Source organism: Nerophis lumbriciformis, linkage group LG39, assembly GCF_033978685.3.
Source record: "Nerophis lumbriciformis linkage group LG39, RoL_Nlum_v2.1, whole genome shotgun sequence".
Classification (NCBI taxonomy): Eukaryota; Metazoa; Chordata; class Actinopteri; order Syngnathiformes; family Syngnathidae; genus Nerophis; species Nerophis lumbriciformis.
In genome coordinates this window covers 4,074,908-4,089,024 of record NC_084586.2, presented here as the reverse complement: position 1 = coordinate 4,089,024, position 14,117 = coordinate 4,074,908, and the positions used below count along the sequence as shown (strand labels likewise).

General features: G+C 40.3%; 1 protein-coding gene across 1 annotated transcript in view; it reads left to right on the top strand.

Moving 5' to 3' along the window:
- Window positions 1-14,117, top strand: part of skap1 (src kinase associated phosphoprotein 1) — a 278,687-nt gene that overhangs the window by 165,758 nt on the left and 98,812 nt on the right. The window contains exon 9 of the mRNA XM_061931992.1: window positions 7,126-7,314. Within this exon, the coding sequence (XP_061787976.1) occupies window positions 7,126-7,314 (189 nt within the window). The remainder of the gene's footprint in view (window positions 1-7,125; window positions 7,315-14,117) is intronic.

The window sequence follows — 14,117 nt, the reverse complement described above, 5'->3', positions numbered from 1 at the left end:
ACTGTACTGTTTCATATAATGTATTCTCTTACTTTGCAATCTGCTAGTAAAAGTTTAAATCGATCAATCAAACCACCTGCAAATCAGACGGAAAATTAGGGGGAACATTGTTGGGTCCATAACACGCTGATAGGGAGAAGTTTTTTCATTTACACGATAAGTCGGATGTGTCTTGATCTCCTTGGCGGAGGCTCCGCCGAACCCCTGAGGCCGACTCACCGAACTCCTAGGGTTCGATCGAACCCAGGTTAAGAACCACTGATGTAGATGATCTATATCTGCTGTACAGATTTACTTTAGAAAAGAGAATTGTTGGATACTTCTCTTGTTGCCTTATTTGTATTTGACTTTATTAAATATGTGGGTAGAATTTTATTAAACAAAACCAGTTTTCTTTTAAGTAATATAAACATCCATCCATCCATCCATTTTCTACCGCTTATTCCCTTTTGGGGTCGCGGGGGGGCGCTGGAGCCTATCTCAGCTACAATCGGGCGGAAGGCGGGGTACACCCTGGACAAGTCGCCACCTCATCGCAGGGCCAACACTGATAGACAGACAACATTCACACTCACATTCACACACTAGGGTCAATTTAGTGTTGCCAATCAACCTATCCCCAGGTGCATGTCTTTGGAGGTGGGAGGAAGCCGGAGTACCCGGAGGGAACCCACGCAGTCACGGGGAGAACATGCAAACTCCACACAGAAAGATCCCGAGGCCGGGATTGAACCCAAGACTACTCAGGACCTTCGTATTGTGAGGCAGATGCACTAACCCCTCTTCCACCGTGCTGTAATATAAACATGTATCATTATATAGTAAAGTCCCTTCTCATCACAACTAAAAACTTGCTTTGTCAATCTCCTCAATACGAGCAAACACGAAATGGCTGCCAGCGGGACACAAAATAAATTAAATGATAAATGGGTTGTACTTGTATAGCGCTTTTCTACCTTCAAGGTATCAAAGCGCTTTGACACTACTTCCACATTTACCCATTCACACACACATTCACACACTGATGGAGGGAGCTGCCATGCAAGGCGCTAACCAGCACCCATCAGGAGCAAGGGTGAAGTGTCTTGCTCAGGACACAACGGACATGACGAGGTTGGTACTAGGTGGGGATTGAACCAGGGACCCTCGGGTTGCGCACGGCCACTCTTCCACTGCGCCACGCCGTCCCCTGAACGAAATGAAATGAACGAATGAAGCATTCGTACTAGAGGTGAGAATCTGTGGGCACTTCACGATTCGATTACAATTCAGGAGCTGGGATTTGATTACAAATCGATTATTGATAAATCTTTAATTTATGTATATTGATGCAGTTTGACATTTATTTTGTTTTTACTAAATAATTGTTTATTACTTGCAACGTTTAAAAACAGTGCATTTGTAATAAGAAACAGTTCAATTAATTCTCACATTTATTAAATTAATAGAAATGTGTGCACAACTGGAACATACGTGCCCTAAAATGTGGTGGCTCAATGCAGTCAGCCAAATTTTACGACTGTCTGCATTACTTTATTTACAATTAATGTATTGATTATCGATTATTGACGTTTACTAATCGATTTTGTAATCGTCCATGTCCGAATTGCGATGCATCGACAAATCGATGATTTCCCCCACCTCTAGTTCACACACAGAGACATATTTGGCGCGATCTAAATGTTCGAAAACCGAAAGGTTCGCAAACAGAGGGATCCATAGATCAGTGACGTGCGGTGAGGTTCATGACTGGTGAGGCACTGACTTCATCACAGTCAGATTTACAAACATATGAACCCTAAAGAGTATCTTATTCACCATTTGATTGGCAGTAGCTAATGGGTTATGTTTAAAAGCTCATACCAGCATTCTTCCCTGCTTGGCACTCAGCATCAAGGGTTGGAATTGGGGGTTAAATCACCAACAATTATTCCCGGGCGCGGCGCCGCTGCTGCCCACTGCTCCCCTCACCTCCCAGGGGGTGATCAAGGGATGGGTCAAATGCAGAGGACACATTTCACCACACCTAGTGTGTGTGTGACAATCATTGGTACTTTAACTTAACTTTAACTTTACACATACAAACTGTAGCACACAAAAAAGCACATTTAATAAAAAAAACGTTATTATGGTCTTACCTTTACTTATAAGTGCGGGAACAGTGGTGTTGGTGTTGGAGGAGTTGTGAATGAATGAAATATGAAATCCGTGCTGCAGTCTGCAGGTGTACCTAATGTTGTGTCCCTGCAGTCGTTCACGGCTCCTCCGGCGCGAGCAATGTTGTTTTTTGCACTTTTTGGCTTCTTGTTAAGTGACTTTTTTTGGGTGGATTCGGTCTTGCACGTGGAGGGTTTGGGTGTGGGCTTTGGTTGGTGTGCGCGCTCCCGTCGGGGGGTGCAGTCTGCGGCGAAGGTGCCTTAACCGGCACCAGGAGGCGGGGTTACGCGAGCCTCAGCCAGTGCGTCTTCGCAGCAGTTTTATGATCGCTCAGCACAAGAAATACGTTACACACATACAGTTGTTGACAAAATACACTGTACATTATATACCTCAGCTAACTAAACTACGGAAATGTATAATATAATTCATATAGCAATACGGTCTCACTGCACAGCAGGCCAGCAGTTAGCCGAGTCCGCAATCCATGTTGCGGCACTGAGTGACGTGCCTCAACTGGCTGCTGATCACCGCACCGTCTCTTCTCAGTATTTGAACGGCAAATGTGAAAATTCAGCGAATTTTGAATAAAAATAATCTAAAACTGGTGAAGTTAAATGGAAAATAACTTTATAGTATAATCACTGGATACATATAACAATTTAATTAATTTTTTTTTTTTTTTACATTTTTTTTCTTTCCATGATGGCAGGTGAGGCCCCGCCTCACCTGCCTCTAGTGACCGCACGTCACTGCTGTAGATTGATGTTCCACTGTATATTCAAAAGGGGTGGCAAAAAAATTTTTTATTTTCAAATTAATCACAATTCTTATTTGTTACGATTCTGAATCGATAAAAAAAAAAATCTAAAATCTTTTTTTTTTTTATGTTTATCTTTTTAAAAATCTGTCCTGTCCAGCCACTCAGACAAATCATATTGTTGATGTAGATCATGGGTGTCAAACTCTGGCCCGCGGGCCAAATTTGGCCCGCCGTGTAATGTCACTTGGCCCTTGAGGGGATATCAAATTAACACTAAAGCTGGCCCGCCGATCCTCCCGAGAGTCTTCCAAACGCCAGCAAGCCAGTCACATAAGATGTGCCGCTTCTACACGCACACACATTAGAATGCAACGCATACTTCATCAACAGCGATACAGGTTACACTGAGGGTAGCCGAATAAAAAACTTTAACACTGTTAGAAATATACGCCACACTGTGAATCCACACCAAACCAGAACCCTTTGCAGCACTAACTCTTCCGGTACGCTACAAGGTGTGTGTGTGTGGGGGAGGAGTTTTGGTGGTAGCGGGGTGTATTTTGTAGCGTCCGGGAAGAGTCAGTACTGGAAAGGATTCTGGGTATTTGTTCTGTTGTGTTTGTTGTGTTACGGTGCGGATGTTCTCCTGAAATGTGTTTGTCATTCTTGTTCGGTGTGGATTCACAGTGTGGCGTATATTTCTAACAGTGTTAAAGTTTCAAACAGGTACATTTCCAAACAAAATGAAAATAGCTAAAGTTGCACCAATTTACAAGACTGGCGACAAACATCAATTTACAAACTATAGACCTGTTTCCTTACTTCCACAATTTTCTAAAATCATTGAAAAACTGTTCAATAACAGATTAGAGAGTTTCATAAATAAAAATAGAATACTCGAAGAAAATCAATATGGATACAGAGCTAATGTTTCAACTTCGATGGCTTTAATTGAAATTACAGAAGAAATTACCAATGCTATAGATAATAAAAAATGTGCGGCAGCAGTTTTTATGGATCTAACTAAAGCATTTGACACAATTAATCACAATATTTTAATCAAAAAACTAGAACGATATGGCATCAGAGGGTTAGTCTTAAACTGGATAAGAAGTTATCTAATGAACAGGAAACAATACGTGAAGGTAGGCGAACACACCTCTACAACGCTAAATATATCCTGTGGTGTACCTCAGGGATCAATACTAGGACCTAAATTATTCAATCTATATATAAATGACATTTGTAAAGTTACAAAAGATTTAAAGTTAGTATTATTTGCGGATGATACAACAGCGTTTTGTTCAGGAGAGAATACACAGAAGATACTACAAATAATAACAGAAGAAATGAACAAATTAAAAAGATGGTTTGACAAAAACAGACTATCGTTGAATCTCAGTAAAACTAAAATAATGCTATTTGGTAACAGTAGAAGAGAAAGTCAAACACAAATACAAATAGACGGAATAGAAATTGAAAGAGTAAATGAAACCAAATTTCTAGGTATAATGATTGATGATAAATTGAACTGGAAATCTCACGTAAAAAATATACAACATAAAGTAGCAAGAAACACGTCAATAATGAATAAAGCAAAACATGTTCTAGACAAAAAATCACTTCATATTCTCTACTGCTCACTAGTGTTAACATATCTGAGTTATTGTGCAGAAATATGGGGAAATAATTACAAAAGTACACTTCATTCATTAACGGTGTTACAAAAAAGATCAGTTAGAATAATACATAATGTTGGATATAGAGAACACACAAATCCTTTATTTATTGAATCAAAGATTCTGAAATTCTACAACATAGTGAATTTGCAAACAGCTAAAATTATACACAAAGCAAACTATAACCTGCTACCCAAGAATATACAACAATTCTTCTCAAAAAAAGAGGAGAAATATAATCTTAGAGAGAAATGTAATTTAAAACATTTGTATGCACGTACAACACTTAAGACCTTCAGTATATCAGTATGTGGAATTAAATTATGGAATGGATTAAGCAAAGCAATCAAACAATGTACTAATATGATCCACTTCAAGAAACTCTTCAAACTTAAAGTGTTTACAAAGTACAAAGAAGAAGAACCATGATAAACATTCTGAATTTATTTAACTCATCCATTCTTTCATTCTTTCACTCACAAAATAATCTTACTTATCTCAACATATGAAATGTAACTTACTTCACCAATTATTATTTATTTACTTATTTTATTGTGATTACTTATGGAGTATATTGTGAATAAATTGAGAACAGGAAGTGAACAAAAGTTTTAGCAACTGTCATGTAAAAGAAAAGGGGTAGGATTAAATAAGCTTTGCTTCTTCCTACTCCTTTTCGAACATGTTGAAAAGAGAAACTGGAGATTGTGATGTATCATGTTGTATACTTGCATGTTCGAAATAAACTCAAACTCAAACTCAAACTCAAAGTTTTTTATACTGGCACCCTCAGTGTAACTTGTATCGCTGTTGATGAAGTATGCGTTGCATTCGCTCGTGTGTGCGTACAGGAGCCGCACATATCTTGTGACTGGGTCTGAACGATGTTAGAATGGATGAAAAGCGGACGTGACGATAGCTCGTAGAGTACGTTAAAGGTTAATTTGTTCAACCTTGGCCCGCGGCTTTGTTCAGTTTTAAATTTTGGCCCTCTCTGTATTTGAGTTTGACACCCCTGATGTAGATGATCTATATCTGCTGCACACATTTACTTTAGAAAAGAGAAGTGTTGGATACTTCTCCTGTTGCCTCATTTGTATTTGACTTTATTAAATGTTTGGGTAGAATTTGATTAAACAAAACCAGTTTTCTTTTAAGTAATACAAGCATTTATCAGAGCTGTTTATCTATTTTATGGAGGAATGTAGTTAATCATAGAACTGGCACCCAATGTTATTAAAAAGTATTGATTTTGACTCGAGAATCGATTCTGAAGCGAATTGTTACCCCCAAGAATCAAATTGAATCTTATGGTGACCAAAGATTCACAGCCTTATAGAGATGCGCAGTTTGCGGACACAACCGCGGAGTCCGCGGATTATCCGCGGGTCGGGCGGTTGAAATAAAAAAAAATTAGATTTTATCCGCGGGTCGGGTCGGGCGGTTGAAATAAAAAAAAATTAGATTTTAAATAGATTCAGGCGGGTGGCAGTTAAACCAATTCGGAAATATATATACATAGTTAAATGTTGTTACCCACATACGAAAAACGAGCAGGCACCTGCTGCATGCCACAACAGAAGAAGAAAAAAAAAAAGAGATGGCAACGCCGGCAGCAAACGTGGTACGTGACAAACTAAAAAAGGGAATACTAAAGACCAGGGGAAAAAAAGGCCAGAAAGGTTCAGCGTGGACTCGTTTTTATGAGGTTGTAAATCAGGATGATAGTAATGCTGGCTACGTGATTTGCAAGAGCTGCGACGCTGTTTATGTCTACGACAGTCACAAAACCGGGACATCTAACATGGTGCATCACATTTGTGCAAAACCCCGAACCTCCACAAACACCCTGAGCATGAGCAGTTTCGTCCGCCGTGATCCCAGAAGAGTGCCCCAGGATGTTAAAACAAGATAGAACGCAGCTGCCTGCAGCAGTTTGAGTGGCGCGAGCGCGCTTGGAGGTGCGCTCAGCGCGGCTCCCAGATGATTGCGCACTGGTGTGCGTCTGGGCCGTGACAGCGTGGCACGCATTGAATGTCTCTGCTGCATTGAATCAGTCTCCTTTCTTTAACAGGCAAAAGCTTTATTACCTCACTAATGCCTTGCATCGTCTATATTAGATATATAACAACGGGCGGGTGGCGGATGGCGGGCGGGTGCGGTTTTGATTAAATGTTAGTTCGGGTGGATGGCGGATGGTTGACGACTTTTGTGATGCAGTTGCGGATGAAATAATTGCCTATCCGCGCATCTCTACAGCCTTAATATTCAACCTAAAAATATTGCTCGCACTTACTTTTATTTTGAACACACTGGTATATTTTTTTAAATTCAACATCAAAATGTAATTTTTCAGTTCTTTTCAAGTACAAAACTTTTGGCCCTAATTTAGCGTTGAACCAACAGATGTTTGTTTGACGGGCGCTGTTAGCAAACATTAGTTTGATTGGCGTACGATCGTCATTTTGCCATTTTCTCGCCAGGTCACAAATAATTTGACTTCCACGCCAACACTTGTCCACTCAGATCTCAGCTCCAGCACCATTCCTTTCGATGAGGACGAGGAGGATGATGAAAGTGGCGACGAAGAGGGGACCTACGATGACATCGACGACGTCAACCACTCAGCCCCGCCTTGGCCCGCGGCCCCAGATGTAGGAAGGTGGCAGGGGGAGGACGAGGACGATGAAGTCTACATCTACGAGGTCCTGCCAGGTACATGGGGTGTGGTCAACCTCACTAAGAACTACTTCCTGCTCCTGACAGTCAGCCAGAATGTGCCTAATGCTCCGTCACTACACGTCCAATTAGCCATCGTTGCCTGGCAACAAATAGCCTCACATTTCAATCCACAAAGAAGACTTTTGGATAAAGCTGCCTAGCAACTGCAATTTAGTTGAAGTAATGATGGCTTAAAATAGTTCTGCAGCTCGTCATGTCACGTCTGGGATACATTTGGGGATTTGATAGAGAGCGTCCCTGCCAGTCCACAATCAGGGCAAGCGCACCCACATGTCGGGGGGGCTAGCCGGACCCCCGATAAGGACAAAAGGCGCGATCCGATCTCCTCAGGGTTGTCGTCCATCAGCGGTTCTATTAAATAAGATACATCAAGATTCAGTTTCACTCAGCGAGTACATTACCTTTGCCAAAATGGCTGCTGAGAGGCTGATCAGTCTTCAAACTGTCACGCCGCCGTTCAAAGCCATCTGGGAGGAGGCACAGCGCCTGACCACAGATGGCGGATCGAATGACGGCCTCTTTCCTTCACGTTCTCACCCCGTCACTGATCAATCACTCCGCCCCTCGCTTGGCTTTCGCAGAGCCTCCACGCGCTCATTACTTTCTCCTCAACGTGTATGTGTGACACCGCTCGTTCACACGCAAACAAATGCACACGTTTCTTAACAGTTGCAGCATCCTACAAGGGTGTCTAAAGTGCGGGCCGAGAGCCGTTTGCGTCACACGGATCACTTTTTAAAGGCCCCCGCCGCTTTTTAAAAATACTATTACTAAAATAAACAAAAGAAGCGGAATTAAAGACAGGGTTTCCCCTACATGTAAACGATCGTGGCGCAACGCCGCGACAAGAATAATGCCGCCACACCTTCAAAATAAGGTTTTTTTGGAGCTCGTCCATTGTATGTTATCAATAAGCTAGCGGCATTAGAACTAAATATCATGTCTTTATATTAGGGCTGCAACAACTAATCGATTAAATCGATTAAAATCGATTATAAAAATAGTTGGCGATTAATTTAGTCATCGATTCGTTGGATGTATGCTATGCGCATGCGCAGAGGCTAGGTTTTTTATTTTTATTTTTTATTTTTTTTAACTTTTATTTATAAACCGCAACATTTACAAACAGCTGAGAAACAATAATCAAAATATTACGGGTGTAACGGTACGTGTATTTGTATCGAACCGTTTCGGTACGGGGGTTTCGTTTCAGTGCGAAAGTGTACCGAACAAGTTTCCACACGGACATATTAAGTAGCGTACTGCACGTTGTGTAAACAATACTCAAAATGCCGGACATTTGAGGCATTTATGAAACTCCGCCCTGATAGCCCCGCAAAAGATGACATGTCCGGTGAAAAGAGGACGTATGGTCAGTCTATACCAGGGGTCGGCAACCCGCGGCTCTTTAGCGCCGCCCTAGTGGCTCTCTGGAGCTTTTTCAAAAATGTATGAAGAATGGAAAAAGATGAGGGGAAAAATATATTTTTTTGTTTTAATATGGTTTCTGTAGGAGGACAAACATGACACAAACCTCCCTAATTGTTATAAAGCACACTGTTTATATTAAACATGCTTCACTGATTCCAGTATTTGGCGAGCACCGATTTGTCCTACTAATTTTGGCGGTCCTTGAACTCACCGTAGTTTGTTTACATGTATAACTTTCTCCGACTTTTTAGGACGTGTTTTATGCCACTTCTTTTTCGTCTCATTTTGTCCACCAGACTTTTAACGTTGTGCATAAATGCACAAAGGTGAGTTTTGTTGATGTTATTGACTTGTGTGGAGTGCTAATCAGACATATTTGGTCACTGCATGACTGCAAGCTAATCGATGCTAACATGCTATTTAGGCTAGCTATATGTACATATTGCATCATTATGCCTCATTTGTAGCTATATTTGAGGTCATTTAGTTTTCTTTAAGTCCTCTTAATTAAATTTATATCTCATGACACACTATCTGTACGTAATATGGCTTTTAATTTTTTGTGGCTCCAGACAGATTTGTTTTTGTATTTTTGGTCCAATATGGCTCTTTCAACATTTTGGGTTGCCGACCCCTGTCCTACGTCAAGGGTGTCTAAAGTGCGGGCCGAGAGCCGTTTGCGTCACACGGATCACTTTTTAACGGCCCCCGCCGCTTTTTAAAAATACTATTACTAAAATAAACAAAAGAAGCGGAATAAAAGACAGGGTTTCCCCTACATGTAAACGATCGTGGCGCAACGCCGCGGCAAGAATAATGCCGCCACACCTTCAAAATAAGTTTTTTTTTGGAGCTCGTCCATTGTATGTTATCAATAAGCTAGCGGCATTAGAACTAAATATCATGTCTTTATATTAGGGCTGCAACAACTAATCGATTAAATAAATTAAAATCGATTAGAAAAATAGTTGGCGATTAATTTAGTCATCGATTCGTTGGATGTATGCTATGCGCATGCGCAGAGGCTAGGTTTTTTATTTTTATTTTTTATTTTTTTTTACTTTTATTTATAAATCGCAACATTTACAAACAGCTGAGAAACAATAATCAAAATATTACGGGTGTAACGGTACGTGTATTTGTATCGAACCGTTTCGGTACGGGGGTTTCGTTTCGGTGCGAAAGTGTACCGAACAAGTTTCCACACGGACATATTAAGTAGCGTACTGCACGTTGTGTAAACAATACTCAAAATGCCGGACATTTGAGGCATTTATGAAACTCCGCCCTGATAGCCCCGCAAAAGATGACATGTCCGGTGAAAAGAGGACGTATGGTCAGTCTATACCAGGGGTCGGCAACCCGCGGCTCTAGAGCCGCAAGCGGCTCTTTAGCCGCCGCCCTAGTGGCTCTCTGGAGCTTTTTCAAAAATGTATGAAGAATGGAAAAAGATGAGGGGAAAAAATATATTTTTTTGTTTTAATATGGTTTCTGTAGGAGGACAAACATGACACAAACCTCCCTAATTGTTATAAAGCACACTGTTTATATTAAACATGCTTCACTGATTCCAGTATTTGGCGAGCACCGTTTTGTCCTACTAATTTTGGCGGTCCTTGAACTCACCGTAGTTTGTTTACATGTATAACTTTCTCCGACTTTTTAGGACGTGTTTTATGCCACTTCTTTTTCGTCTCATTTTGTCCACCAGACTTTTAACGTTGTGCATGAATGCACAAAGGTGAGTTTTGTTGATGTTATTGACTTGTGTGGAGTGCTAATCAGACATATTTGGTCACTGCATGACTGCAAGCTAATCGATGTTAACATGCTATTTAGGCTAGCTATATGTACATATTGCATCATTATGCCTCATTTGTAGCTATATTTGAGGTCATTTAGTTTTCTTTAAGTCCTCTTAATTAAATTTATATCTCATGACACACTATCTGTATGTAATATGGCTTTTAATTTTTTGTGGCTCCAGACAGATTTGTTTTTGTATTTTTGGTCCAATATGGCTCTTTCAACATTTTGGGTTGCCGACCCCTGTCCTACGTCAAGGGTGTCTAAAGTGCGGGCCGAGAGCCGTTTGCGTCACACGGATCACTTTTTAACGGCCCCCGCCGCTTTTTAAAAATACTATTACTAAAATAAACAAAAGAAGCGGAATAAAAGACAGGGTTTCCCCTACATGTAAACGATCGTGGCGCAACGCCGCGGCAAGAATAATGCCGCCACACCTTCAAAATAAGTTTTTTTTTGGAGCTCGTCCATTGTATGTTATCAATAAGCTAGCGGCATTAGAACTAAATATCATGTCTTTATATTAGGGCTGCAACAACTAATCGATTAAATAAATTAAAATCGATTAGAAAAATAGTTGGCGATTAATTTAGTCATCGATTCGTTGGATGTATGCTATGCGCATGCGCAGAGGCTAGGTTTTTTATTTTTATTTTTTATTTTTTTTAACTTTTATTTATAAACCGCAACATTTACAAACAGCTGAGAAACAATAATCAAAATATTACGGGTGTAACGGTACGTGTATTTGTATCGAACCGTTTCGGTACGGGGGTTTCGTTTCGGTGCGAAAGTGTACCGAACAAGTTTCCACACGGACATATTAAGTAGCGTACTGCACGTTGTGTAAACAATACTCAAAATGCCGGACATTTGAGGCATTTATGAAACTCCGCCCTGATAGCCCCGCAAAAGATGACATGTCCGGTGAAAAGAGGACGTATGGTCAGTCTATACCAGGGTTCGGCAACCCGCGGCTCTAGAGCCGCAAGCGGCTCTTTAGCGCCGCCCTAGTGGCTCTCTGGAGCTTTTTCAAAAATGTATGAAGAATGGAAAAAGATGAGGGGAAAAAATATTTTTTTTTGTTTTAATATGGTTTCTGTAGGAGGACAAACATGACACAAACCTCCCTAATTGTTATAAAGCACACTGTTTATATTAAACATGCTTCACTGATTCGAGTATTTGGCGAGCACCGTTTTGTCCTACTAATTTTGGCGGTCCTTGAACTCACCGTAGTTTGTTTACATGTATAACTTTCTCCGACTTTTTAGGACGTGTTTTATGCCACTTCTTTTTCGTCTCATTTTGTCCACCAGACTTTTAACGTTGTGCATGAATGCACAAAGGTGAGTTTTGTTGATGTTATTGACTTGTGTGGAGTGCTAATCAGACATATTTGGTCACTGCATGACTGCAAGCTAATCGATGCTAACATGCTATTTAGGCTAGCTATATGTACATATTGCATCATTATGCCTCATTTGTAGCTATATTTGAGGTCATTTAGTTTTCTTTAAGTCCTCTTAATTCAATTTATATCTCATGACACACTATCTGTATGTAATATGGCTTTTAATTTTTTGTGGCTCCAGACAGATTTGTTTTTGTATTTTTGGTCCAATATGGCTCTTTCAACATTTTGGGTTGCCGACCCCTGTCCTACGTCAAGGGTGTCTAAAGTGCGGGCCGAGAGCCGTTTGCGTCACACGGATCACTTTTTAAAGGCCCCCGCCGCTTTTTAAAAATACTATTACTAAAATAAACAAAAGAAGCGGAATAAAAGACAGGGTTTCCCCTACATGTAAACGATCGTGGCGCAACGCCGCGACAAGAATAATGCCGCCACACCTTCAAAATAAGTTTTTTTTGGAGCTCGTCCATTGTATGTTATCAATTAGCTAGCGGCATTAGAACTAAATATCATGTCTTTATATTAGGGCTGCAACAACTAATCGATTAAATAAATTAAAATCGATTAGAAAAATAGTTGGCGATTAATTTAGTCATCGATTCGTTGGATGTATGCTATGCGCATGCGCAGAGGCTAGGTTTTTTATTTGTATTTTTTATTTTTTTGAACTTTTATTTATAAACCGCAACATTTACAAACAGCTGAGAAGCAATAATCAAAATATTACGGGTGTAACGGTACGTGTATTTGTATCGAACCGTTTCGGTACGGGGGTTTCGTTTCGGTGCGAAAGTGTACCGAACAAGTTTCCACACGGACATATTAAGTAGCGTACTGCACGTTGTGTAAACAATACTCAAAATGCCGGACATTTGAGGCATTTATGAAACTCCGCCCTGATAGCCCCGCAAAAGATGACATGTCCGGTGAAAAGAGGACGTATGGTCAGTCTATACCAGGGGTCGGCAACCCGCGGCTCTAGAGCCGCAAGCGGCTCTTTAGCGCCGCCCTAGTGGCTCTCTGGAGCTTTTTCAAAAATGTATGAAGAATGGAAAAAGATGAGGGGAAAAAATATATTTTTTTGTTTTAATATGGTTTCTGTAGGAGGACAAACATGACACAAACCTCCCTAATTGTTATAAAGCACACTGTTTATATTAAACATGCTTCACTGATTCCAGTATTTGGCGAGCACCGTTTTGTCCTACTAATTTTGGCGGTCCTTGAACTCACCGTAGTTTGTTTACATGTATAACTTTCTCCGACTTTTTAGGACGTGTTTTATGCCACTTCTTTTTCGTCTCATTTTGTCCACCAGACTTTTAACGTTGTGCATGAATGCACAAAGGTGAGTTTTGTTGATGTTATTGACTTGTGTGGAGTGCTAATCAGACATATTTGGTCACTGCATGACTGCAAGCTAATCGATGCTAACATGCTATTTAGGCTAGCTATATGTACATATTGCATCATTATGCCTCATTTGTAGCTATATTTGAGGTCATTTAGTTTTCTTTAAGTCCTCTTAATTAAATTTATATCTCACGACACACTATCTGTATGTAATATGGCTTTTAATTTTTTGTGGCTCCAGACAGATTTGTTTTTGTATTTTTGGTCCAATATGGCTCTTTCAACATTTTGGGTTGCCGACCCCTGTCCTACGTCAAGGGTGTCTAAAGTGCGGGCCGAGAGCCGTTTGCGTCACACGGATCACTTTTTAACGGCCCCCGCCGCTTTTTAAAAATACTATTACTAAAATAAACAAAAGAAGCGGAATAAAAGACAGGGTTTCCCCTACATGTAAACGATCGTGGCGCAACGCCGCGGCAAGAATAATGCCGCCACACCTTCAAAATAAGTTTTTTTTTGGAGCTCGTCCATTGTATGTTATCAATTAGCTAGCGGCATTAGAACTAAATATCATGTCTTTATATTAGGGCTGCAACAACTAATCGATTAAATCGATTAAAATCGATTATAAAAATAGTTGGCGATTAATTTAGTCATCGATTCGTTGGATGTATGCTATGCGCATGCGCAGAGGCTAGGTTTTTTATTTTTATTTTTTATTTTTTTTTACTTTTATTTATAAACCGCAACATTTACAAACAGCTGAGAAACA